The 27,969-nt window shown below is 35.3% G+C and overlaps 1 protein-coding gene across 9 annotated transcripts in view; it reads left to right on the top strand.

Annotated features, from left to right (window-relative positions):
• Window positions 1–27,969, top strand: part of Nek10 (NIMA related kinase 10) — a 234,913-nt gene that overhangs the window by 154,777 nt on the left and 52,167 nt on the right. For 6 of the 9 annotated variants that reach the window (XM_063257051.1, XM_063257055.1, XM_063257052.1 and 3 more), the window contains 6 exons: window positions 612–825; window positions 14,124–14,307; window positions 14,405–14,491; window positions 15,926–15,980; window positions 23,524–23,561; window positions 23,664–23,798. In XM_063257051.1, the coding sequence (XP_063113121.1) occupies window positions 612–825; window positions 14,124–14,307; window positions 14,405–14,491; window positions 15,926–15,980; window positions 23,524–23,561; window positions 23,664–23,798 (713 nt within the window). The remainder of the gene's footprint in view (window positions 1–611; window positions 826–14,123; window positions 14,308–14,404; window positions 14,492–15,925; window positions 15,981–23,523; window positions 23,562–23,663; window positions 23,799–27,969) is intronic. The other 3 variants (XR_010050080.1, XM_063257054.1, XM_063257056.1) reach the window with 3 other exon arrangements.

Raw genomic sequence — 27,969 nt, 5'->3', positions numbered from 1 at the left:
AGACATGGAGCATCACCATGACCCTTCACACTCCTGATTCTATCCCAGCATTAACTAATGTTATACAAAGAGTATCAAAATATGCTGACAGTGTTGAAATTTAAAAAATACAGTGGACGACACATTATCATTCATCTCCCTCAGAATCCTTCCCCTCACTTTAGTCACACCGACCCTACCATTTTTGCCACTTTTGAAGTGGTTCTTGAATTTCTCTTTCACATCAAACTTATAGTGAACAGTACTCCAGAGTACCATTCAGTAGGGAGCTAGGCTTGTAAAAACATGACACGTGTCCTCATCTACCTCACCAAATATGGCACCGTGAGACTTCTGGCTCTTCTCCAAAGCCAAAGTGGCCAGACAAGGTGAACATTTTGGATTGGCTCAGGACATTAAGGCAACCAGAACAACAAAACTAAAGACATGCAAAGAAACCTTCCAAAACTGCTTCAGAAACTGGCAAGAATGATAAGATAAAGTGTGTTCCAAGCAAGGAACAGTACTTTTAAAGAGATTAATGACAGTGTGTCCTTTACTGTAATAAAGTTTTTAAATATTTACTACATATATATTTTATCACAGCTTGTAATTAGCTTATCTTCTCTTAGGTGCCTCACTCCTGATGCGGAAGCCCGTCCGGACATTGTAGAAGTCAGTGCGATGATATCAGAGGTCATGATGAAGTATTTAGACAACTTGTCTACGTCCCAGCTAGCGTTGGAGAAGAAACTGGACCGGGAACGGAGGCGCACACAGAGATATTTTATGGAAGCCAACAGGAATGCTGTCACGTGTCACCATGACCTGGCTCTGCTTTCTCACGTAGGTCCAGCTCTTTCGATCTCTTTGCAGTACACTCTGATAGGCTGTCCTGAAGTTATTCCTGCTTGTTTTAAGGAAAATTAACCTATAAGAAGAAAACTATTTGATGTCTTAAAATTAAAATAGCTTAATGTAACTGACCTTCCATAAAACAGATTCAAAATTTATTATACATTGCAAAATCCTAGGAGTTAAAAGTTCTTTTAGTATTTCTGCAAGTTTAAATTATGGTCTCGGTATAACTAGTACTGAATGCTTGTCTTTAATTCTTTAGCAATCTGATTTCATCTTTTGGGAACATGGATGAAAGTGTGAGTTAATTCAGAGAAAGGAATAAATTTTTTTCTTAAAATTTTCTTATTGGTGTTATATACTTGCCTGCCTTATTGTGTGTAGTGATGAGGTTGTTGCTAGTTTCAAGTTGAAATTCTAAGTTTTTCTTGCCAGTAACCTTTAGGTTATTTTAATATTCAAGTGTCTTTCTAAACATAGACTATAGAGAGGATGTGAAAACTACAAACTTTCACACGTACAAATGGTAAGGCTCTTACACATGCTCTTGTTGCTGACCTAAGTTTTCTTCCTCCATGCCCTTAATTGTAATTTGGTTCATGATCTACTCTTCTGGGAACCCCCAGCAAGGTCTTGGTATTGGGCCTTTCAACCCAGGAAGTATTCTTTACTCCTGTACTGATGGTGGGGCCTGTCTTAGTTACTTTTTACTCATTGCTGAGACAAAATACCTGAAGCCCAAAGCTAGGAAGGGAAAGGTTTATTTCTTACAGTTTTTGGAGGTTTCAGTCCATGTTTAGTTGGCTCCAAGGCAGGGTGGAATGGCTGGGCCCCATTTCATGGCGGCTGCAAACAGCAAGGCGGAAACCGGCAAAGGAGTAAGACACGCCTTCTTCCTGTCATTACATTACATCCTGGTTCCACTTCGAGGCCAGTGTAGCACTCACATCCCCAATCCGAGTGGCAGACAATGAACCAATCACAAATGCACAATGCAAATGCATGAGGCCTGGGGGCCACCAACATAAACCATGACAGGGCCTGAGGCAATAGGATCATACAGCTCTTCCTTTCCTTTCCTTTCCTTTCCTTTCCTTTCCTTTCCTTTCCTTTCTTTTCTTTTTTTCTTCTCCTCCTCCTCCTCCTCCTCCTTTTGGCCAGTATAGTCATTAAATTCTTTCCCAAGATCCTAAGAATTTTGTACCTCAGCTCAGAAAATTATTATGTAAGATACTGATTTCAAAGAAGAGGTAGTCCCAGTTTCTTGAATAACAGTGCTTTCAGGAAATTCTTTTCTAAAAAGAAGAAAAGTACTATTGTTTAGTGAGTTTGTCTGAAGAAATTTGGAAGCCAGGAGTTGAAGAGTTAGTGTAAATTTTTTGAAGAAATATTCTTTCATCTTTGTTGCCTTTTAAGTGCCAAGCTTAGCTATAATTTCACAGAACAAGCCATGATGATTTTCTAAGGCCTTGGCGTATGTTTAGGGGCATATAATTTAAAGTTAGAGCTCTCATTGAGCACAGCCTGACTTAGTAAAGCATAGGTAACAATGAGAGACACATCTTTCTATGTAGGTTATATTGCTCCCCAAATATAGTATTCTTAGTAGACTAAAAATGCAAGAGATTTAGCTATTTCTGTCTAAGTATGTGGAGCCTTCACTAAATTCTGCACTGCAAAGCCACTTTACCAATTTCTAGTTCTAGCCAATATGAGGGTGGGTGGAGTTACTTTGAAATCTTATATCAAAAGTTCTTTTTAGCAAAACACTTGGGGGAAGATCATTTTAAATATTTATTTTTTACATTTTAGCTCTTTTAAAAAATACTTGCCATGGAAAATTTCAAATTTAAAAGCAAAGTATATTTCCTCTACCTATTTTCTACCTTCAACAAATTAGCTACTTGGCACTAAACCTGTATCATTTATATCCCCATCCAGTTATTGCTCCTTGCTTTTCCCAGGTTATTTTGAAACAAATCCCAGATACTGTATCATTCCATTCATCATTATCCCAAATGTATTTAGAGTGACAATTTAATTATAGAAATCTAACTCTCAGGTCATGGCCAGCTCCGAAAATCAAGAGAGGAGTTTATGAGGATCTTGAGGTGGAACTCTAACCTTTAAATTAGGAATAAAATATACCTATTTCAGAAGATTCTAGAATTAAATAAGTTAATGTGTTTGAAAATACTTTGTAACTTTGAGAAGTAGTATGAAATTGTGAGATAGCATCAATTATATAAAATGAGATATTCTTATGTGAGGAGTAGTTTGTTGATGCATCTTGCTGACTAACGCTAATTTGTCCAACTAGAATTAGCATCAATCTGTGTTTCAGTCATGCACTTAATACACATTTACTGATCATCCATTCTAGTGAACTTCAACAAGTGCCCTCCTGGAGGATTCAGTGTTTTATGGACATAGAGAAATGCTGAACTTCAAAGCAAAGCTTATATTACTACTTCAAAGCCATGCACTTTTCCTCGTGCACTATTTTAAGTTTACTGATAATTTTCCTTTTAAGATTAATCAATTAAAAGGGAGATGTAACTTTGTTAAGGAAGGAAGAAAGAAATGTTATTGTATTTTCTCAAAGAAAGTATACAGTTAACTGGCATTCTCACTGGGTACCAATTATTTTTTAAAGCATCTACACTGTGCTGCCATAAAAATTATAGGTGTAAAATGTTCTCTCTTTTTTTCTTAAGCAGTATTATGATTGTTTCATTTCAAATATAGTAGCATATCCTCCCAGAGCAGTTAACATCAATGATGCAGTTCACAATCCAATGATAAATGTTAGTCAAAAGAAAGAGAAATTAGGGGGTTCTGTGAAACTTTATGAATTTCCAGCACCAATGAGGAGATCTATGATGAATTACTAGAATTTTACACATTGGTTGGTAAGCAAACAATTGATAAGAAAAATTAAATCTCCTATTTAGTCTCACATTTTTAGCTTATTCTTAATTACGGCAATTTTTATAATAGACTACTAAAGACAAGTTCAAATACGTATTTCAAAAGAACAGAAACATCTTCACTAATAAAGTTCACTCCTGTGTACTGTGGTTACCCACTGCGAAAGTGAAGCAAAACATTGCTTTTGAAGAATGTTAACCTTCTTAATTTTTGTTGTTCAAAATGAGAGACCATAAAGAGAGGACCAAGTTGAGAATAATAAGAATTACTGTCAGTTAGACAAGGGACAATTTTTACTTAAATGCTGATAATTAAAAGGATATTGTAATAAAAAGAGGCTTGTAGCACTGTATTAGTCAAAACCAGGATGAGTGTTTCGGTGTCGTCAGCAATGTGTTGGACGCACACAGTCATTACTTTCAGATATTATATATTGAAAAATTAGCACAGACATGTCCAGGATGTACATTTTTTTGGTCTTCAACAGCAAATAGAAGGGTGAACCCTAAAAAACTTCATGCTGCAAAAAATCTAGAGAATCAACGGAAAACTTTGCATTTCATTCACAAACTATTAGAATTTTGTGGCTATAGGTTTAAACTAATATTTACAAAAACGAAAAAAGAGTATACCTGTGTGCATGGGGGAACTGAGGTAAAGATTCCAGGGAGACTGGGGGCAACAGGATGGAGATATATTCTCATAGTGTGAGATTTGGAGTGATTGCAGCTTCTCTTTCAATGGTGTTTGACAAGAAATTTATCTTTACCACCCATTTAAAACCTGAATGGTGGTTTCTTTCTACTAATTTAATAAGTTCACTCATTTTAGAAACTACTCGCATCCATAAGCACCTATCATTGAACAACACAGAGAGAAAAACTGAAAATACTTGTAGTCTCTAATTAATGATGAAAGAACAAGAATTTGTTGGCTGTCTTTTGAATGTAAAGTATCATACATGATAATCTGAGAATTATAAGAAATTACAATAGTCCCATTGTAGTTTATAATATTTTATATATATATATATATATATATATATATATATATGATATGGGAAGAGAGAAACACTTTCAAGAGGAGATTTCTAAGTACAGAGGAGAACTTGAATAAGTCAAAATGAGATATACAGAGATAGTTTAGGGAGGCTCCTATAGCAAACAGGAAAGACGAGGGCTTGATCACTGAATATGGTAGTTACTCATGGATGGAAAAAAACAGCAAAAATTTAGAAACTCCAACAATACCTTAGAAATAGCATTGTTGTATTATTAATTTAGCAGACAAGGAGAAGAAGCAAGAAGTTAAGAGACATGATCATAGTCAACCAGCAAGTTAGGGCCTATTCCAGGACTGACACTTACGTTCACTAATTTGCAATGAGTCTTGTTTTAGGTAGAGTTTCAAAAGTCTGGAGATGGTGGAAGGTAGAATTATCTTACTGAAGTGTTTGAATTTAATTTGGTGGGTATAGTGGTCTCAAAACGTGAATCCTCCAAAGCATTTACCAAGAGAATTTCCAAATTAAAAGCTAGTTCTTGTTGATGTTGACTAAAAGCTAGTTGTACTCCCTTCTTGATATTTTTTCTTGTGATTTCACTGCACTTCTCTCCTCTGGGTTCCATCTTACCTGTCTGAATACTCTTTCCCATTTTTCCTCTAAACCCTGGCCTCTTAACTTTCCACATTCTGATTTTTTTCCTTGTATTTGTCTTAATTGGGCCCCATTTAGCCTTGTGATTTTTCATCTCATATGAATGAAGAAATGTTAACTTTATTTCTGTAATCATATATTGTTTTGTTTTGAAGCTGTATTTCTACTGATAACAGTAAGTGGTACATGTGGCAGTTCCAATTACATCAGTCTCTTTCCCATTTTAAGGTTTTTCTTCTCTGCCTCACCTCCTTAAGATGGCGCCAGGTTCAGGAAGAAACTGAAGAAACCTCGTGTCAGCTGAGCGGACAGTGGTTCTCTACGCTTCCTCTCTTTGTTGGCTTAGATGAAGCGGAGCCATCTCTGTGGTTTTAGAACACGAACCTCTTTTCTTGCTCTGTGCTTATGGCATCTGTCACTCAGCCTCTTTTCTCAGTGTGATTTATTTCAGTTCAGTGGATGACCTATGATGCCTCAGCTCCTGCTTCCGTTCTGAGGTCTGACTGCGACTTTCTTTGTGGCATCCTTTTAGTTTAACTTAGGGACTCTTTTCTACGTCCCCCAAGGCAGTGAGGGGCTGGTGAACTTGCCAGTCAGCACCAGTGCTGTTCCTTATTTCCCTGAGACAAGGCAGAGCTTTGGGTTCCCGCCCATGTAACACATGGCCCATTAGGACTCCACTGGGGAAGGGGACACTGAGTCCCACCAGCTTGGCCACCTTCTGCCTTTCTTTCTTCTCTCCTACTCCAGTGCCTACTATTAGGAACTAGTATTCTAGGTAATAAGGATACCACAGTCGGCAAGGTACACAAGGTCTCTGCCTTCTGTTAAATGCTTGTATCAACTGCACTGTGTGTAACATTCTGACCATCATGAAGCTTCTCTGGACTTCAGTGTTCTCTGGCTGTACCTGTATTTCTCCTTCACACCTCCGTGTATTTGTCCAACTTCTCAACTCCTAATTTAATCAGTTCCACTCAGATTATATAGGATTTTTCTCCCACTTTTAGCTATCCTCCACATTTCTACCAAAATTATCTTTCAAATGCAGCCCCACACATTTGATCTAGGTAAATTATCCTATGCTTCAGATGATGAGTAAATGTTCATACAGTGAGCTCTAGTGCTATTTTGTTAGCTTTGGTAAATTAAAAAAAAAGATTTTTGTGATAATCTGATATTGTCAAACAGCTAACGCACAGCCCACAAAAACATCGTCCCAAACTCTATCTACTTTGAAGGACAAAGCAGATTTATAGCACAGACCAACAAAGATTAATTTTAAAATTTTCTAACACTGCAGAAATTCACTTCATTATAAGATTCATATTATAGTTTTCTAATATGATCCAAATTGTGTTCTTAGCAAAATTTATTGACAGCTTTTTGATATTTTTCTTAAATTCTCACATATTTTTATAGTTGCCCACTTAATCAAACAGATGTAAGTATCCGGAGTCTCATTTTCTTAGTGTACATTTCAAAGATGAGCTATTTATTTATTTGAGTTGCTTTATTTTTATTATGCCAGCTGTCGTTCACAATTGCTGAGCACACTACTAAAGGCATGTGTCTGCAATCCTGTGCTCAGAGATTAAATTAAGCCATGTAGAAAAATGATACATTTTTTAAGGACTGTATTTTTGTGAACATATTTGCTTTTATTGTCTGCTTAATTGTTGACTGAGTTTTCCCCAAGGCTGCAAAAATGCAATAAAATTGCATGAAAAGAAGGATCAGAAAATATCATGATTTGGTTTGGAAATGGTTTGAAAAAAAAATAGTAGCATCTTACTGGCTTCCATATGGATGCAGAAAGTCTTGTACCCACTGTGCAATCTTCCCTTTCCTTTTTATAACTGATATCATTTACGTATAGTAAAATGTGTAAATCACTCAGTGCTGATGTCAGTGACTTTTTTATAGATTGTTTAAAGTGTTTTATTTTTTAATTTAAATAGATGACCATATGACTAAATTTTTGTTGGATCATTGAACAGAATGGTTTACACTATCAAAGTTTGTGTGTCTATCCACTTTTTATGATTTGATTTTGTAACTTGAACAACCATTTCTAAGATGACAATATGTAATATATCAACTAGCGATTTCCTAGTGTTAATTTTTTTTGAATTTTGTATTACCCTACCGTTTTTCTATTTTGTTTTTTTCTTTTTTTAAATAAATAATAAGTGAATAAAAAGATTGTATTTATCATGTTCAATATGATATTTTGGAATATGTATATTAATTGAGTTAATGAACAAATGAGCTAATTAACAATGGATTACTTTTCATAGTAAGAGACTTAAATTCTACTCACAGTATTTCTCAGAACTACAAGACATTTTTATAATATAGAGGTCTACAATTGACCTCTTGAACTTATTCCTTCTATTTCATTGAAAATGCATTCTTTGCTTTTTAACTATTTAATAAGTGTCAAAATTGAGTTACACAAGTTTCCCAGCTATGTTCTTTGTCAAGTTTGAGTTGCCTATTTTAGGTCTGTTGTATTTCCTTATTAACTTTAAAATAAGTTTCAGTTTCTTCAGAAAATCATACTACAATTTTAATTTTTTACCATTCATTTTACCATGCAGAAATTTTTTTTACAGTATTTCAAGAACTTAATCTTTGTTTCACTTGTTGCACAAAATTTATTGAGCATTTATTTTTCTGGGTTATATTTTGTCTTCTGATTGAGTAGTGAACAAAACAAAAACCATCTACTTAATAGTGGGGAAAGATAAGTAATAGCTAAATTACAATATATTTCTGTGTTATAGACAAAATAATAGAAGTAATAGGAAGCTTCAGGTACAGGGAAAGAGACATTTTAAATAGGAATATTGAGGAAAGCTCCTATAATTACATTGCATTTAAGCCAACACACGAGTATGTTATAAATGGGTGAACCCCAAGGACACAGCGCTGTTGGCAGAGGGAACAGTATGGCCAGAGGTCCTAAGGTGGGAGCAGGCCTGTCAGGCTCGAGAGAAGCAAACAGGAAGATTGAAGAGGGAGACAGTAGTCGGCGAGGATGCTGTAGCCCATGGTATGGACTCCAGTGATGTGAGTGTTGGGTAAGCAAAAGGCTGACATTAATTTTAAAAATTACATAGTTGTATTGTATGTTGTGTAGGAATGGACCTCTGAGGGTCAGGAGTGGATGGGGGGAGATTGTTTAAGGAAAGCCTGCCATGGTCCAAGCAAAAGATGGTGGTGACTATTTCTCCTTGATTTTAAATTTTTTCTCTACTTGGACATAAGTTTGCTGTTTTGATATTATGTGGAAAATGTGCAGATTAGGCATAAATAGACTTTTCCTTATGTATTTAATTCTAAGATAAAAATGGAACAGTGAGTGCGGGTGCCAGTGTTGGGGATTCATTTCTGTGGATAGCATCCATGTCTTCTGCTATAATTTTGAATGCCTTAAGCATTTCTGATTTTCAATTGCATTTCTTAGTTTTGAAAAATCTAAATTAGATGCCTTAACACTTGCCAATTTATGGATCTCTGTGCATTGTTTCTTTTATGTGTTGAATGAAATGATTGGAATCTGGCCTCATCTGAAATACTTTTGCAGATATTGATATATATGAAGTATGACTGAAAATTACAGTATGTTTAAATTTTTAAAAATTATTTTGGTAAAAGAAACATTGCCATTAATTCCCCTTAGAATACTTCCCCTCACTTCAAACACATTGTTACCCCCACTTCTCCTTCTTTCAACCACATCTTTTCTCTTTCTCTCTTTCTCTTTCTTTTTTGTGCCAAGGATTGAACGCATGACCTCGCACTTGCTTTATTGTTCTTTCTTAAGCAATTCTGAAAATTCTTTTTCTTGAGTGGCTTTAGTTGTGCTGCCTTTACTACTCTGAATCAATTCAAAATGATTGCTTCTCATTACTTGACATTTTGAGTTTGAGGAAGAGCTAAAAATCACACGGTAGCAGATTCAGTGGCTCAGGAGGTAGAGGACACACTGGGTGGTTTTTGCAGCCTGCCTTTCTGTTGGATGGTACTGGGCAGCTGCATTCACCACTTTTTCTACTCACACTTCATAAAGACACTCGCAAAAGAGGACTTCCACAGCTGCTTCAGAAAGAGTTGAGATTGGTGGATAATTATGTTCGAGCATGGAGGAAGTGTTTTGAGGGAAATTAATTAGCAGTATGTCTTTTACTTGTAATAATTTTTTTTTTTTTTGTCTTTTTCCTTTTTATCGGTACCAGGGATCGAACTCATGACTGCCTGCTTACAAGGCAGGCGCTTATGCCGCTGAGCTAAATCCCCAGCCCCCAATAATTTTTTAAAAATAAATATTCACTGTATTTTTAAATCATCCCTTCTGTATTCAGTTTGCCTTGCATAAGTCTGCAGTCTTTTAGATATGGCCCATAGCAACATTTATCTTCTTATTTTTAGCAAATATACTTTCAGATTAAAACACTGAGTCCTCTTTGTTTCTGTAATTACTTCTGGAAAGTGTGTACTTATATAGGAATAACGGAGAACTCATCCATTTTTGATGCTAGGTTAATTATGGAGTAACAGTGAAACATTTTCAGTGGTGGAAACTTTTATAATTTATTTTTAGATTGACTTGTAATGATCAACTCATTACCTAATTATTTTAGTTATAGTTTATTAATATGTTCTAGTGTTTTAAAGACTTTCTAAGAGTAAAGATAGTAACACTGTAACTATTATAGCAAAATTTTTAGCACTGTATGAATTTTTTTTAAGAAATTCAAATAGAATATGATCTAAACTTGAAAAAAATCCCATTTTACATAATCCTTATAAATTTAGCTGATTTTAGGATCCAAAACACCACTGTTTTTAGTTTGATTTAAACTATTGTTCTCTGACTTGATATATGGAATATGGGAGAAGGGAAATACTTAGGATTGGAGCTGACAGATTTCTGTCTACCACAGAGAGGGACCAGAATTGAGTTGTCTATCAGCTCTCCTCTCTGAAATGCCAAATGCAGGTCTCCCAAGAGAGACCTGGGCTGGAACCCCCTCAGCTGTGGTCTGATAACATTGGTCAGTTTTTGAAAAAGACTTTGAAAGTTAGGGGCTAAATTTACCTTTGATAATATGTAGTTAATGATCTGTCTCTTAGTTTGAATTTTCTTTGTGCTATCATTCATGGAAAGCATAGAATGTGATTTGTCACTGATAAAAAATCACTCTGGCCATATGAATTTCTGTCAATCACCTGATAGCTCCAAGTTTATGTATTTAAGGGCACTTATTACCATGTTAATGGAAGAAAATGGTAAAGATAAAGCCAGTAGAGTATGTACACTTTAAAGCACAAAAACATCTGGACATGGTAGCACATGCCTGTAATCCCAGCACTCAGGACGATGAGACAGGAGGGTTACTGAGAGTTTGAGGCCAGCCTGGAATGTATAGGGAGCCTGTATTAAAAAAAAAAAAAGCACAAAAATAGTGCATTTTTATGGTCTAAACTAAAGCACCTATCAGATAGAGCTGGTATTATGTTTTATGTTTCTTTCCTCCCCCCATAAAAGCAACATTGTGGGAAATTTTAAAAATTGTACTACTTTTAGTAAAATAAAACTCTCGTCATTCTTTCCTTACTGATACAGTTAATTTGGGCAATGCCAGCCCATTATTGTCAGAATTTCTATCAACTAAAAATGCATTGTGATCTGCTGCATGCATAAAAATTACACTTTAATGAGCAAAACCAAGCTAAACATAATTATGCCTATACCAGTACTATGACAAGAAGTGTCTTCCACACAAGTGATGATTTCCATTCCAGGGATAATTTTATTGTCTCATTTGCATGATGTTCTCCTTGCTGACATATTAATACACAGACTATGTCCATCCACTCTCAGGCTAGGCAGTTGTCCACAAAATATAGTTAACTCTCTTTTACTCCTTGAAAAGTCTGAAGTAATTACAACACGAAAATGGTGATGGTAACCATTAGGAAATCATTAAAAGCTGCACTTTTTCTTTTAACCAAACTTCCTTGATTGGGTATGTGTACTTGTTGGAGGTGTGCTCTGAACACATCACAAAGGCCTCAACAGTTAAATCACAAATATTTACCCATCCGCTGTTAGCCAAAGATAAGGACATTCTACCAGTGCTGAATGCTCATCTCTGAGATTAAAGAGTGTTATAGCTGCTAGTGAGTACAAATGCCAAAGAGGAAAGTTGGTGCTTGTTCCTACTTAGAGGTGTGTCAGCATATATTCTCTTCAGCTCTTGAAGAAACTTCACAGTGTAGACTTCCCAGGTAAAGGGGCACAATTACAAACACAGAATTGACAAAACCATTGATTCTATAAGAACTGTAGCTAATTTTTTCTGGTCATTTCCCTTTGATCTTAACAAAGCACTTTTAAAAAGAAAAGAATTTGCTTCCACACATTGTGGAAGTCACTGAAGGATTTTACATGGACTTAACTCCCTTTAAAATCCAATTCTTCAAAGAGTGATTGGGATAAAAGGTTGGGCATTCACAATAAAAACTGAAAATCACATTAGGGAAAATGTGTCTTAAAGTGGCATATGGTTTACAGCAAGAACAAAAACTGCATCGATTTTTTGAACCAAAAACTGCTGTAATAGATTATTATAAATGTATAGGTTTTTTATATCAAAACAACTACATATTCTTACCATATCTCCTATGCTTATAGAATCTGAAAAAGCATCTAAGATTGTGAATTCCCCTTTATCAGAATTTGGCAGTTACAAGTGACTGTTGATTTACAACCCAGCTGGTTCTTAGGTCCTGGCTGCAAGTCAGTCTCTTTAAATCAGGAATTGCCTGACTCAGAACTCACAGCTTTCCCTGCTCAGTTGCTCAAGGAAAAAATGTCTTCCTCTAATTTCTTATTCATAAATCACAGTTCGTTCTCCTCTCCTCTCCTTTTCTCTTTTTCTTGAGATAGCTTTCGTTACATGTCCAGTCTGGTCTCAAACTTTGAATCCTGCCGTCTTTGTCTCCAGTGCTGCTGGGATAGCAGATGTGTGCTACCACACTCAGTTTCCATGCCTGTTCTTAAGAGGGACAATCCTTTGTTAAAATTTTGCTAGTTTTAAAGACACATAGATTCCCTCATCTAATTGCATTAATACAATGAAAATATTTTCAACTTGCAAATTCTCTCATCTTATTTCAACATTGGTATCCTTGACTCTCTTGGATGTGTAGTGTTTAGGGGGCTATACAAGTCAGTTATGGCTTTAGAACAGGGGTGTAGATAATTTATTTACAATTAAAAGGTGGGAAGGAGGAGATGACACTAAGTTAGGTGTTTATGTCTCGGTAAAGTTTTAATGACATCAGCTGAGAATTCTCTTTCCGTTAGAGGAAAGAGAATTTCCTTGGACTGGGGGAAAAATAAGTGATGAACATAAACAAGGATGAGTGGGTTTGCAGTAAAGTCTTGAGGCCCAGAAGAAGCTCATGGGTTTGGTGTCAGGGGCTAGAAATGGGCAAAATTGAGACTGGAACTACAAATCCCTTATTACCCCAGACACTCAGAAAATTTCTGAGTAGCACATATTCAGTTCTGCCTAAGGTGCCCAAAGCATTTCCTATGTAGGTTTCTAAGTTAGCAGACTGAAACAGCCCAAGACACAGGAATTAACAATTCTGTGTCATGAAAGTAGACTCTGAACATTGGATGAAGGATTATACAAAGAAAATTAAAATGATAGTATTCCTTTAACTGCCTATAACTTCAACAGAACTAGAAACCTGGTAAAAAGCATTGAAGAGAAGGCTTCCAGGGATAAGAGAAGGAATAGAACCGGCAATGTGTAATGCAAATGTCTGATGTTTCTTGTTTAGAGAATTTGAACCCAGCGAGCATTTGTAGACTGAGTTCTGGCTTCACTTATCTGTAGGGGTTTAGGTTTTCTTCACTGCAAATTTTACCACCATGAGATTCTTAGGAAATGTCACTGTAATTTTTGGGAAAATATCTGCAGTAAAAAATAAATAGACACACAACTTGCCTCTCAAGTTGGCTTTGCTTCTTGTGACAGATGTTTGTAGAGGAGGTTGATTTGTGACTGAACAAGTGAGCCCTTCCGAGTGTGAGGCAGACTTCACGAGCAACTTCTTCAGGGGTGTTCTTCATCTTTTAAGGAACCTAATCCCTCACTGCCTATCATCTGGTTTTTCTCCGCTATTTGTTTTCCTTTAAAGATAAGAAACCTTACTTATTTGCTATAGTGCTTAGAGGATTTGATAGTAAATATTTTAGAAGAATTTAAAGGAGAGAAAAATTCTGCTATATTGATAATCTGTGCCTTAGAGGTACAACTTTTCTCCAGATTTTTCATTGCTGTTACTAAGCACTTTTTTTTTTTTTTGTACCAGGGATTTAACTCATGACCTCACACTTGCCAAGCAGTTGCTTATGCCACTGAGCTAAATCCCCAGCCCATCTGAGCACTTGTATATATCCCACCTTGTTTTGTCCCATGGTAGCTTGTATTTTCTCGTATTTGTAGACTGAGTAGATCCCTTAAGATGTATAGGTGGAGCTACTCAGGTTACATTTCACTAAATTTTTATAATGGCATTTTAAGCATCTCAACATATATTTAATAAGCCTTGCTTGCTACTAAGGCAGGTAAAAGGAGGAGGAAGTTAAAAGTTGAATTTCTCTTTCCAGGAAACCTTTGAGAAGGTGAGCTTGAGTAGCAACAGCAGTGGAGCAGCCAGCCTGAAAAGCGAGCTTTCAGAAAGCGCAGATCTGGCCCCTGAAGGCTTCCAGGCTCCCTGCGGGAAGGAAGAAGACAGAGCCTGCGATGAAGTACTGTCTGAGGACAACTTCAACCTGGAGACTATTGAGAAAGGTACGGCTGGTGAAAGGGTGTCCTGTGGGCAAGAGTACACTCTCCGCTCCTTTCTGTTTCCTGGCTCATTTGCTTTTTTATTTCTGTTGATGTGCAGATATATATTCAGAGCTGGATGATGAATTGGACATTTCGGATAACTCCAGCAGCTTGAGCTCCAGTCCTCTGAAGGACTCTACATTCAGTAAGCTTTCCTTACAAGCTCACCATCTGTGGGAGTCTAGTGCGTTGTGGTTGGGAGTCAGACCTTGTGCCTGTCCTGGAGCTGGTTTGTTTTTCAGGTGCAGTGCTGGTAGTGGCAGGTGTGTCTGGGTCTCCTCCATATTCCAGAGGCCAGCTGACCCTGTGGCTTTACTGTCCCTCAACTGTTGGGGACAGTTCTATTATTCCTAGGAGCAAATGAAGCTCTTACTGGGAACTGAGATAATTGATCTGGAGACAATTAAATAGCCACACAAATGATAGACGTGATCCTTTCAGATTAAATGGGTTAGAGGAATTAGAAATGCATAGAAGAAACTAGACTTGTGACAGGCAAGTTTTGTGCCATTTTATTTATATTAATGTAGACGGGTGTATTATATTTAAAAACACTAAACTAGAAAAAATATCTGAATATTTTATTACTATGAAAAATGCAATATATAAATTCAGCTTAATGTTAGATTTAATTTGAAAGCAGAATATAATTATATTAAGGAATAGGAAAGAAAAGAAAAAGGTATATTTAGATAGAATTGAAAGATTATAAGGAAAGATAGGATCAAATATACTCAACAAGCCTGAAATTGAAAGGTGTTCAAATAGAAAATGGAGAAAAAATAATTTTAAAAGAAATTGAAAGGTGTTCAAATAGAAAATGGAGAAAAAAATAATTTTAAAAGAAAATTGATAGAATATAAAATTTATACATAGAAATAGTCTAAAGTAAATTAAGTATAAATTCTCTCTCTCAGTGACTGGGCTATGAAAAAAATCTCAAAAGAGAAGATTTAAAGTAGAACCCTAAGGAGTTAGCTACATTTTTTGTCTTTTAAAAACCTCATTGGTTCATCCAAATAGTAACTAGATCTTCCAGATTTTCTGGGACAATCACAATTTCCAATTCCCTGTCCTAGTTTTCCTGTAAGTCTCTGCTTTCTTGATAAAATGGTTTGATTGCAACTGGGAAAACATGAATATGATACAGGAAAAATTTTTCTTGCATAGAGATCTAGCACATTCTAAAGAGAGGTCATTATGTTTTTGTGATGGGTTCAGTGTGGTTTATCTTTGTGATGAGTTCAGTGTAACAGTGGTGAGGAGGGGCAGTAGGGAAATGGGAAGGAGAAACTCCATCTTAAATTTACATGTAGTAGATAGCAACAGTCCTGGGACAGGTTTTAGGCACATTATTTTGTTAAGGACAAATAACCATTTAGTTTTGTTTGCTTAACATCTTTTCTTTGAAAGTAAGGCCTTAAACAAATCTGTCACATAAATAGTAATTTGTACCATTGTATTTTAGCTGAGGCTTTCATGCACAAAGAGGATCTTTATAATTAGATAACAGAAATATAGGATTTATAAAAATATTTGTAGAGGAAATGATGTAGTTATTTTTCAATTCTTGTTGCAGGCATCTTAAAGAGAAGTTTTAGTGCTTCGGGAGGAGACAGACAGTCCCAAGCGAGGTATGTACAAATAGTCCTCTTGACGTGTTTTTAGACTTTTTGGAGCTGGGTAGTTGGTAATTGAATCGGCGGCCAAAAGTCATTATAGGCATATGGAACTAGAAGCTGAAAGGACTTACCTGCCCAGACCTACTGCAGTTTACTATAGCATGCTGGAGGGCGCACTAAGCGTGAACATGGCTCTGCCTTTTTCTAGCTTGTGGCCGTCACCTAAAAAGTCTTTCTGAGCTCAGGGTCAAAATTGTAGGACATCTGTGGGCTGTGACATCACCTAGAGCCCTGGCTTGGTTCCCTGCATCTCCAGGTTATATGGCTAATCCTGACGGCAGATATGACCAAAGAAAGGAAAGAGGAATTGGAGATATATCGTTTCCTTTTAAGAATGTGACCAGATGTTTCGCCCTTGACTTTTGCTCTTACACATTTAGCTAGGATGCCCTTCCAGTGACCACATCTACCTGCAGAGATTGATAGAATTTATGTATCAGTAAGGAGAAATTACTGTGGAACAACTGGCTCTACCACTAACACCTGTCTTTTGGGATAAGGACTGAAACAAAACTGTTAGATATGGACTTTGCAAGTCTCAGTAACCTTTATGAGACTGTTCATGAGACTGTTCTCATGAACAGTTTTGGTAGCATTAGGTGATGAAGGAATGCTTGATTGTGATACTCCTGAGAATTTATAGAGGTGGGAAGTTCAAGAAAGTGGGGAGTGACCTAAAAGAGTTAGTTTACAGGGGATGTTTGATGGAAAAGGCCTCCTACTATCATGATGAGTCCTAAAGACTTGGTTGAGTCTGTAGTGAAGGGGCAGTTGAGAGGCGAGTAGAGAAGGAATGCTAAGTCAGCTGTGTACTTGCATAGCAGCTTGGAGCCAGAGAAGCAGGCGTGGGAAAGGCAGAGATAAGAGAGGGAAGTGTTAGTTTTTCTGTATCTGGAAAAAGAGAGATCAAGATGCAGTGAAGCCAGAGAAGTAGTGAGGGGATGTCTGCTTATTGATGTTCCAGGCTACTGCTGAGAAACCTGCTGAGATTTCAGGAGTCTGATCAGCTGGGATCAATCAGTATAGAAATAAGAAAGGAACTCAAGAGAAAGAGAGAGGGATTGTCAGAGGGTAGGGCCCCGGTTGAGCCTGGGCCCAGGCAGAATGTCAAAGCTGGGATACGGGCATTACAAAAGCACATTATGACACACGGCCATACTCCCTGGTTGAAGAATTTTGTAGTAAAATGGCAATTTACAATCAGATGAATTTAGGGACCATGGAATTGATAAATAATTATTCTTTTGTTTCCTAAAATAATTCATAGAAAGTTGTTTTATTTGCAAGAATTCTGTTGCTGTCTTTTTTTTTTTTTTAAAGCAGAATATATTTACTGGGGAAAGAAAAGGTCTGGAGTGGGCCATCAAGGACCCTGCCTTTTCTAGGGCTTTCTATAGAGCAAAACCATGAGGTGAGACAGGTCCAAGGTGGGAAAAATCAAAGATAACAACCGTTGGTGTCTTAACTCTTCAAAATGAGAAGAAACGTATATACGGTTCATTTTAGATCTTGAGATAATTTAGAAAAACACTTACTATTCAAATATTTTCCAACAATTGAGCAAACTCTAGTCTGTCGATAGGGAAAATTCAGTCTGAGGCAGGAGTATTGCACAGTGGTGTTACCCTGAGTTTATGAACTTGTTAACAGATAGAAAATGGCCTGTACTTTGCAGGAGGGATAATGCAACGTGAATAAGACCTGACCCAGAACAGCATTTGTGTAGATATGCTCCATGTAGGGTATGTGCAGTGTGACATATGGAAACAGACACTGGTTTAAGCCAAGCTCTGTTCCCTCAAGGAACTCACACTGTAATGCAAGATAAAGGTGAACTTTAGGAGAAAAATATGATAAAAGACAGTCTATGCCTCATGTCTAGCAAGAGGAGAAAACATTTTTTATGCTTTCAGGTCATCCTTGAGCTTTCTTTGAAGTAGAAGGAGACACCTCTAAAATGTATATATAATTCTTAATCAGACAATAAATAAAGCTACAATTATTTTTTTGGATTTTCCTGGGTTTCTTGGTTTACTAATGTGAAATGTAAACTCATCCTACAGCTGTTTATATAATAACTGATAAACTTGAATGTAAAAGAAGATAGCAAAGCTATATAATAGAGTAAACATAAATTGAAATCAAGCTTGTAGAGTCTTTGGCTATTCTGCTCCATGTCTAAAATCATGTGACAGCTATGGTGAGGCCCCGGGCAGCTTTTTCCAAGGAGTTAGTCCCAAGAGCAGATGCACAGGGAAGTGCAGATCTGAACTGAGAGCAGCTTCCACTCTGGAAGTTTATTTAGAATCTGGAAGTCAATTTAGAGTTGACTCTGGCTAAATATTGCAGAGAGAAAACTAAAGCATAAATTCTCAGCTTTGGTTACCTTATATATCAGGAGCCATACTTATACCAATTAATTTCCAGCTAAAAATACTGAGCTATCTACTTAAGCACTTGGGAAAGAATTTTTTAGACAAATGAGCTGGGAAAATAGTGGAGTAAAGCAAATGGAAGGAGAAGAGCAGCTTCTGTCTCCTCAAGGAAGTATTGAAGTTTGAAGGCTGGAGAATGCAAATATGGCATTAGAACTAGAAGACTGCCCGGTGATCCGCACAATCATCCTATGAATTTTTCTGTTTTAGTGATATAATTAATAGCAAAACCAAAAGAGGATCAATCCCTTTGAAATTTTTAACTTAAGTCATTTTCAAATTTGATTTAAAATTTTATGTCTGCATTACTATTTTCCAGGAAAAATTTAAGAATGTACTTGACAAAAGCATGGTGGTGCTTGTAATCTTAGCACTTGGGAGGCTGAGGCAGGAGAATTTCATGAGTTCAGGGTCAGCCTAAGCTACCTAAGTTCAAGGCTGGTCTGAACTACCCAGTCAGACCCTCTCTCAAAAACCAAACCAAACAAAAACAAAACAAAACATGGACTTTTTATTGATTTTTGAGGTCTTTTATCAGTACATATTTGCAGTACAGTGATTATATTCATTGTGGTGAGTTGGTACATTTTACAATACAACTTAATTCTTTTTATACAACCTTATTCTTCCTTTCCCCTATCTCTCATCTCTTGGTCCTCTTCCCATTTGCAAAAGATCTATCTCTGTGTTTCCTATATTACTCATCTTTATGTGTGTTTTGAGTTTCTCATATAAAATTATGTAATATTTAAGCTTGTGTGTCTGATTTATTTCACTTAACATTATAGTGTCCAGTAGCCATTATTTTACAAATGACTCAGATTTATCCTTCTTTATGGCAGTATTCCACTGTGTATAAATACAACATTTCTTTATCCATTTATCAGTTATGATATGCCTATACTATATATAGGCAGTGTGAGTTGTGCTGCTATAAATATGGATATATTCTATTTGTGTAATAATAAATCTTTAACTCTTTTGAGAAGATGCCTAGAAGGGGAATCATTGGTCAAAGGAATTTCTAGTTTTAGTTTTTTTTGAAAAATTTCCACATTGATTTCCATGGCAGTTGTCATAGTTTGCATTCCCATCAACAATGTAGAAGGTTTTTTTAATCTCCACAGCATCATCAGCATTTGTCATTGTTTGAGTTCTTAATGATGGCTATTCTTTCTGGTGTAAGCTAGAGTCTCACTGTTGTTTTAATTTGAATTGTTCTAATGGCCAGTGATATCGGTCATGTTTCCATGTATTTATTTGCCATTTCCACTTCATCTTCTAAGAAGAGTCTGTTCATTTAAGTTGCCCATATTTTTATTGGGTCTTTTATTTTGACAGAGCTAATGTTTTGAGTTCTTTATGTATTCTAATTACTAGTCCTCCATTTGAGTTGCTGCAAGATAAAATCGGAAAATTCTTAGGTGGAGGCCAGAACTTTTTGAATAGAACTTCAGTTTTGTATAATAAAGAACACTAAGAATCAATAAGGGATCATAACAAATGAAAGAGCTTTGAGACAAAAAAGAAAACCATTAACAGAATAGAGAGAAGAAAAATTTGTCAGGTATACCTCAGAGTTTCATCAACTTTTATTATGCAGTTCGTATAGGCTGATTTATAAATATTTCTAATATATATATTATATATTATATTATATTACATATATTATATATATTTCTAATCCAGCAATTCACAGTATTTTATGTCAATTAAAATTATCCTTTACAGTAGAATGTGATTAGGTAAATAAGAGCTTCAGCCTAGAGCTATTGCATTCAGGTACTAGTAAACTTTGGTTATTATATAATGGTTTTCTTAAGAATATTCATTTGAACTTGGTGCAGTGGTATATGCCTGTAGTTTCAATTGTTTGGGAGGCTGATGCAGGAAAACCTCTTGCACCCATCAGTTCAGGACCAGCTTAGGTAACATAGCAAGACCTTGTCTAAAAAAAAAAAAAAAAGAATATTCACTCATTTATTCAGGTAACAAATATTTAATTCTGTGTACCAGACATGTGCCATAATATGTCTGTTTTATTTTAGAATTTTCCAGGGCACACTATATTGCATAAAAGTGCCACAAATCCAAAAAGTCTTCATAATTAACATGAACAACACTATTTTAATACAAATTCTATTTCTCCTTGTAGAAGACTGATTTAAATCTATGGCTTTTGCCATAGTCACAGCGTAAGACACATTCTTTTCCCTCTCTCTAACTCCCTCTTTTTAAGATTCTGTTGCTCAGGCAACAAGATTTCTTCATGCCTGCTTGCCTCCTGTTGCCAAGGCAACAGGATGTAGTTGGCAGGCTGGTTTGAGACATCGGATGTTTGTGGTATCAGAGATATCTGTGGTTCACAACTTCTTTGATAAGTTAGTGTATGCATAATGTTATTTTAAGAGTGTGCTCTTGACTTCAGTCTGTATATAGAAATGATTGTGGCTGTTTGTCAGAAATGGACCAGAAAGATGCCTGTGTCATCTCAAGACCTGTGACACTTCCCTCCTTTTAGCAGATGTCTTGTTTATTTTCACTTGTGGCTATTCTCTCTCAGCCCACTTTTTCATAAAGCGTATCTGGTTTTACTTCCACTGAATAAGTACTGCTCATCACTACTTTAGCCTATCTGCCAATATTACAACCCAGCAGTCTCATTAGCAAAACAAAACAGCCACAGCAAAACCCAGCCAGGACTGTCAGTGGGACTGCTATGCATTCCTGTGACAGTTCTTAACTTTTGTGGCTTCTCGCTTGTTTCTAGCTGACATTGCAGTGTGAGTGAGACGCCACAGGAGCATGATATCACTTTCTTATCATCACACCAACTCTGCTAACGTAGATAAATACAAGCCTTTATTGAGTATGAGAACTCAGCCCTATATCATGTCACTTATTCATACAGCATATGCTTATGAGTGTCACTGCCTGAACTAGACTTGCTGCTGTAAAATTCTGTTTAGCTCTTATGGTATGATTATAGGAACCTAAAAACATATTTTCTTAATATTATGAGCCAAACATCTCATAGAATAAGGTTAAATATTTCTTTTTCTCAATATCAAGTATCATTGGCTACTTTTCCCAACTGAATTAATTTATTTGATGTACTCATAATGTGTGAGAAAGTATTTCTTTACTGAGATATATTTAAAGGAACCCTTACAAGAGGCAGAGTTCTAGAACTTTATCTTTGTATATAGACATCAGTCTTTGTATATAGAAATGATTGTGGATATTTGTGACCATCCAACATCATAAATAGTCAAGAGTCTTCTGACAAAGCAATTAACCAAATAATTCATGCTGTGCTCAAATTAATTCAGTGGAAGTCTATTTAGAAAGTCACAAAGCTCATGCCTTCATTTTCCCACTTTAACACAATCAATCATCTGAGGGGAAAGCTGTAGACTAGAAGGCTGTAGCGCTCATTTTCAGCCTGCCGGGTTTTTTTTGAGTTACGCATTCTTATGTATTATGGATGAGGTCACACCATATCTGAACAAATCTGGATGTAAAACCTCTCATCCCTAGATTTCTTTGAAATTCTCTCATCAGCCTGACGTGCTATTGGTCAGTACCCATTTTAAAACAGTCTTGAATGGTAAGCCTTTATACCAGAAGTGTCTGGAATGTTCTTTTTGGGTTAAATCATTTGTATCTTTCCCAGCTTTAGCTGCTGTGGGAAGAGCAGCCTCTACAGCCGTGAAGGTCCTGTGGATGTGAACTTTCAGTGTGGTTCAACCCAGAACTCCCTTAGGTTCTGCATATATTCAGTCATTTATCTATCTACAGAGCCAGCAATTGCACATTAAAATCTGTCACTTTTGTCACAGCGATATGTTTTATTTTGAAGATTCAGAAGTCTACATTTTCTTGTGATTAATGATACAATTTCCATGAAAGTCATTATTTTTTCATTATTCAGTCTTGTAAGTCCTCAAAAATATGGAGACCTTCTCACCATCCCATCTCTAGTGCTAGCACAGCGTCTGCATATAGTAGAAAGCCAATAAATATACTTATTGAATAAATTAATGCATAAATGTGACTTTTGAAAAGTTACCTAAAATTTCTTAAAAGGAATTGAAATTATAGAAAGGAGTAGCAAGTTTGTACAAATCAGTGTTTTTATCAAACATACCCAAATGTTGTCATTTTAATATATTGTATACTTCAATGAAACTAGAAATCAGTTCCTCAGTTGTACTAGTCATGTATCAACTGCTTAACAGTCAGTCACATGCGCTAACAGCCACCATATTTGAATTCTAGACCCTTCTATAGAAGTGTTGATCACTGTTTTTCCACATGCAGCATGACCTAGCTGTGCCTCAAAAATCTCACTGTCACAAAAGAGGAATAAGAATGAAACTTGTGGAAAACTTTAATCCACATTCATGGGTATTTTTGAAGAGCTGCTAGCCACATGCTGAGCTGTCTAGATAACTATTCTTTTTGCCTCAAAGAATTAAATATTTGAAACATTTTTACACATATTTATTAAAATATGATAAACAGTTTATACAAGTAAGATGTGTGAAATAGGTCACCCTGACAATGCTGAAGTCGAAAACAAAAATGACTTAACCCAAAAAGAACCTTCCAGACACTTTTGATACAAAGGCTTAACATATTCAAAAGCATGTCCTCTAATAGCTTTAAAATGGATACTTCTTTCTTTATTTAATTAGTTATAGGATATTAATCATACTTTGAGCTCATAAACAATCTCATGGGGCTGGGAAATCCCTAGCTCAGTGGCATAAGCGCTTGCCTTGCAAGCGCGTGGTTGTGAGTTTGATCCCTTGTACCAAAACAAAAACAAAAACAATCTCATTGGGATAAACTTCTTCCATTTGTCAGCAGAATGCCCATTTTGCTTTGTGTTGGAATGTTTTTTCCTCTTTTTATTAAACTCTTAAGAACATGTTGAAGCAAAATAACCTTTATTTAATGTATAATGTAGACCATAGCAGAGTATAGCTTTTAGTAAGTGTTTGTCTAATTCAAATTGGAAAAGTCATTCTAATAGCCTCCCGTTCTGCTTTCAGGGAGTTCATTGGTGGAATGGGATCAAGACCAAGACCAGGTAATTTAGCGTTGGTAGCGGTAAAATCAAGCAGCATAACTTCCTGAAATTCAGTATCATTTATGTTATAGTTTCATACCTTTCCCCCTTTTATTTCTTCAGCTTTGCTGCCTCTTGACCTGCTTCTGAAAGTGCCACCCTTCGTGGTCAGGTCCCACGTTAAGGAAGTAGAGGCCGAGGTAGTGACAGGTTGGCAGTCCCATAGCCTTCCTGCTGTGATTCTTCGCAATCTCAAAGGTCCTGGTAGTACTTATTAGCTCACACTGATGTTAAGCACAGTGAGTGAACACAGAATTAGAGTTGGGCCTGAAATGTCTGAATGATATTTAAGAGGTTATTTTAACTCAAATAGCCAGAAAATTCTGTTTGGTTCAGCCACAACAATAGAAAATTGATTTCACTTCTTGATTAAAATATTATAGGTGTTTTTCTGTGTTCACTTATGAATTAAAATATTATATATAGATGTTTTTCCAAAACTTACATTTATGCTTTTATGGGAATTAACAAGTTATGCTATGGATGTGTAAAGTATATACCTACTAACAAAAATATAGCTGTTTTATGTAGGTGTTTCTATAAATTCTAAAAGTATATGAATGAGTAATTTTTTCTATCTCCTTTACTCTGACATAGAATTTTCTTTTTTATTTAATTTGTATTTGATTAAAATGGTTTCTTTAAATTTATAAATCCTTAAATACAAAAGTTTATAATGATAGTTTATGATGAAAAAAGATGTATTAATCTTTCTAATTTCTATGAAAGAGGATAAAAGTACAATAACAGTAAAATTATTATCTACACCTATACATTCAGAAGGAGTTTAATGATTTCCATTTAAACATGTACAAGTATAGGACTTGAGCATACAATTCTATTTTGTTATTTTGGTTAATTTGGAATTATCATTCAGTACTATTTTCACATTAGCTTCCTCAGTTCACATTTTTTGTACAGTTAACATGCATAGTGAGCATTTTCCATATAAATGGATATTCTTTTAATGTTAGGCCACGTTGCTACATTTATTAAATTTTCTTTGAAAGAATTATTAACAGTTTGAGACCATCACAATGTCAACATAGATGCAAAGCAAGATGGTTTTATTAGCTACATGCCCAATAACTATTGTGTTGGCCATGACCTTGTTTCTGTTATTTTTTCAAAGGTAAGTTAAAAACATAATCATGAATTTAAAATGGTAGCTGTTGATTGATTTTATAAAAGCAAGAGTAGAGCATGTGCACAATGTGCACACACACACACACACACACACACACACAGAATTCTTTTTTCTGAAGGACATATTATGTTAGTTCAGTATAAGGTGTGATTTTGTGTTACTGATATTGATCATATCTCTGGATCTTTGAAACAACTATTGACATTATAACACATTTTGTATATAATATGTTCCTTATTTCTAGAGTTTGTTATACCTTCCATTTTTTTTTTTTTTTGAGATGAGGTCTCATTACATAGTTCAGGCTGGTCTTGAACTTGCTTTGTAGCTCAGGCTGACCTTGAACTCAGAAATCCTCCTGATTCAGGCTTCCAAATTCTGGGATTACAGGCGTGCCGCCATGCCTGACACCTTCCAATTTTTAAAATTTTATGGCATTCACTAAAGCATTCTAAATATGAGTCAAAGCTAAATTTTACCCATAAAAGAATTTTTTTACTAATATTGAAGAGTAGGGTAAGATATATGAGAAAATTCAGGTTACTGTGAGAAATTAGATGTATGAATTTTTTTCTGTGTTTTACAAAAGTCGTACTTTTTAAAACATTGCAAGTAAGTTTGGACTATTTTATCAAATTACAGATAGTTGACACTAGCCCTGTACACCTAGGCCCTTTCACCTGCATGCTTTATTACATTATTAGCTTACAAGTATAAAAGTGTACCATTGCCATTACATTTCAAGAGGAGAGACGTGAGTTTGGACCAAGATGCTTGAGATTGGTTTGAATTATACCTTAAGTGTTTCTTACTAGAACAGGTAAAAAGCACTGAAATATATAATTGTTTTATTTAAAAGTCATATTGCATATTTTACTTATTGAACATTTAATTTAGCCTTCATGAATCAGAAGGATCCTGTTGAAAGCTGTACATAATTAACATCTGTAGCTCTGCATTGCCTAAATATTCTGGAAAAAATTGGTATGGTGGGAAGAATGTTATAAAAGTCTAAGTTTCCCCCACAAGAATATATCTAAGATGTGAATGTTATTTTCCATGTGTGATGGTGGCACAAAGGATGAGGGCCATTGTTTTAATAACTGTGTTATGTGGTCTTGACTATATGGTGTTCTTATATATGAACTTCTAGGTTTACAGTGTGAAGATGCAACCGTATTTAATCGCAACTCCAAACTGATGAATAACTATAAAACTATTTCAAATTAATGCTGTTATAGCTTCCCTCATTCTATCTTTTAATACCAATGAAACTATAACAATAATTTATCTTGTTTATATTGTTTAAGGATAGATTATAGTTCCCTGCCAACAGAAGTGAAAATTTAAAAATTCTTAAATTGCAAAATGCTAACAGTAATTAATATGGAATCAATAAGTACATTAACATGTTTATTTCCTCACGTTTTGTCATTTGTAAATGGATATTATGCAAATGTAGCCATCTTGACTATCATTTGCACTACTGTTTTTCTAATATTTTTCTGTAAATTGGATAATTTTCTCAAGCTTATTTATAGGAGAAATTTACATTTTGCTATAAATGGGAAGCTAATAAGGTATCACTTGCTGTTAATAAATGGCAGCTCTAAAGTCTACAAATTTCATAAACATATTAAATTCTAAGTAGATTTCATTGATTGGTTCTTTTTAAGTCTGTTGTCTTTGTTATCAAAGAACATTAGCTAATATTTGAGAACTATCGTGAAGATATACTTGCAGCATACTGAAACTTAATCCGTGAGATGATAAGTACGAGGTAAAGAAAATTGGAAAAGGAATATTTTTCCACCATAGTTATTTCATACTCAATATAGTTAATGTGTAAACTCAGTCTGTAAAAATTCCTCGTGCCTGTGGAATTTAATTCTTTCAAAATTCTTTTAAAATGATTGATTCTGTTGTCTATAGAGTGAAAGCAATTAATCAAATAGATGTTATTAAATATTTTGAATGGGAAAAATCTAGAATCTATTATATATACAAAAATAGCAGTTTCTTCTTGAATCAAGGCATATAAGTGGAAACTAAGTCATACAAACAGTACATGCACTGTTTGTCATATGCATAGAACACAATACAAAATTATAAGTGCTATCATTTGTGGTTTAAGTGTGTTTTGAGATGTGAGTCAAATCCAAATTTTAGAGTGCAAATGTAGTGTCAACTAAGAATCTGACCTAATTTGACCAGATTAACAGTGACATGCTTTCTTCCCTTGCTCAGATTCTCATTTAGACAGTATCTGACACTCAGGCATTGAACTGATGTATGGTGATTCTTCTGCTCTGCATTTTTAATAGAAACTGTCACTTCACAATTTCTGGGATCTTAATTATGTTTTTTCCCTAGATGACTGAGAATCTATTTTTATACTTGTCTTTTTTTCATAAAGGTCAGATCTAAATAAAGTAGTCAATGTTTCAGCCACATATTCTAGAGAGCTAATATTCTAGCTGTCTTTACATGGGCAACCCTTCGTAGCTTACTTTCAAGTAAGTTGTTGATATACAGTGCAAACAACTATGTTTTGCAATGGCAAAGTGATTTTGAATATATATTTCATTTTATTGTATCTCATCACAGCTTTTTTGGCATATAAAAATCAGGTCACCAGATTTTAGTCTGCTCCTATAATGCTAATGTATACTGTGTGATTTAACATAATATTACATACTTTTAAATATTTTTATTGGAATTAAGTGTGTATTATTCATGCTTCCCAAATAGATTATAAATACCTTCAGTAAATTAATACAGATATAATTATCTTGATTCAACCTTGTGTATGTCTTTTATGATCAGGTCCTTAAAAACTTTTTTAAGAAAGTGATTCAGGCTATCACTGTATAAACCCTTGCGTATCCTTGCTCCCCTGTTGAAAGCACCACATACATAATCAGAAATGAGGATTTTTTCCACATTAGTCTTTTAAATACAGGTTGAGCATCTCTAATCTGAAAATCTAAAATCTACAATGTTCCCCAAGCCTAAATTATTAAAGTACTGATGTATGGAAAAATGACTTCTGATCTCATATGATGAGTTGCAGTCAAAATGTAGGTTCACTAAAAATATTATGTGACATTAGCTTCAGGTTATGTGAGATGCAATATATATGAAACATAAATGAATTTTGTGTTTGGACTTGGATCCCATTTTCAGGATATCTCTTTATGAATATACAAATATGCCAAAATT

The sequence above is a fragment of the Cavia porcellus genome, unplaced genomic scaffold (assembly GCF_034190915.1).
Source record: "Cavia porcellus strain 051 isolate PalLab524CR breed Dunkin Hartley unplaced genomic scaffold, mCavPor4.1 scaffold_10, whole genome shotgun sequence".
NCBI lineage: Eukaryota > Metazoa > Chordata > Mammalia > Rodentia > Caviidae > Cavia > Cavia porcellus.
This window is presented reverse-complemented; position numbering and strand designations above follow the sequence as displayed.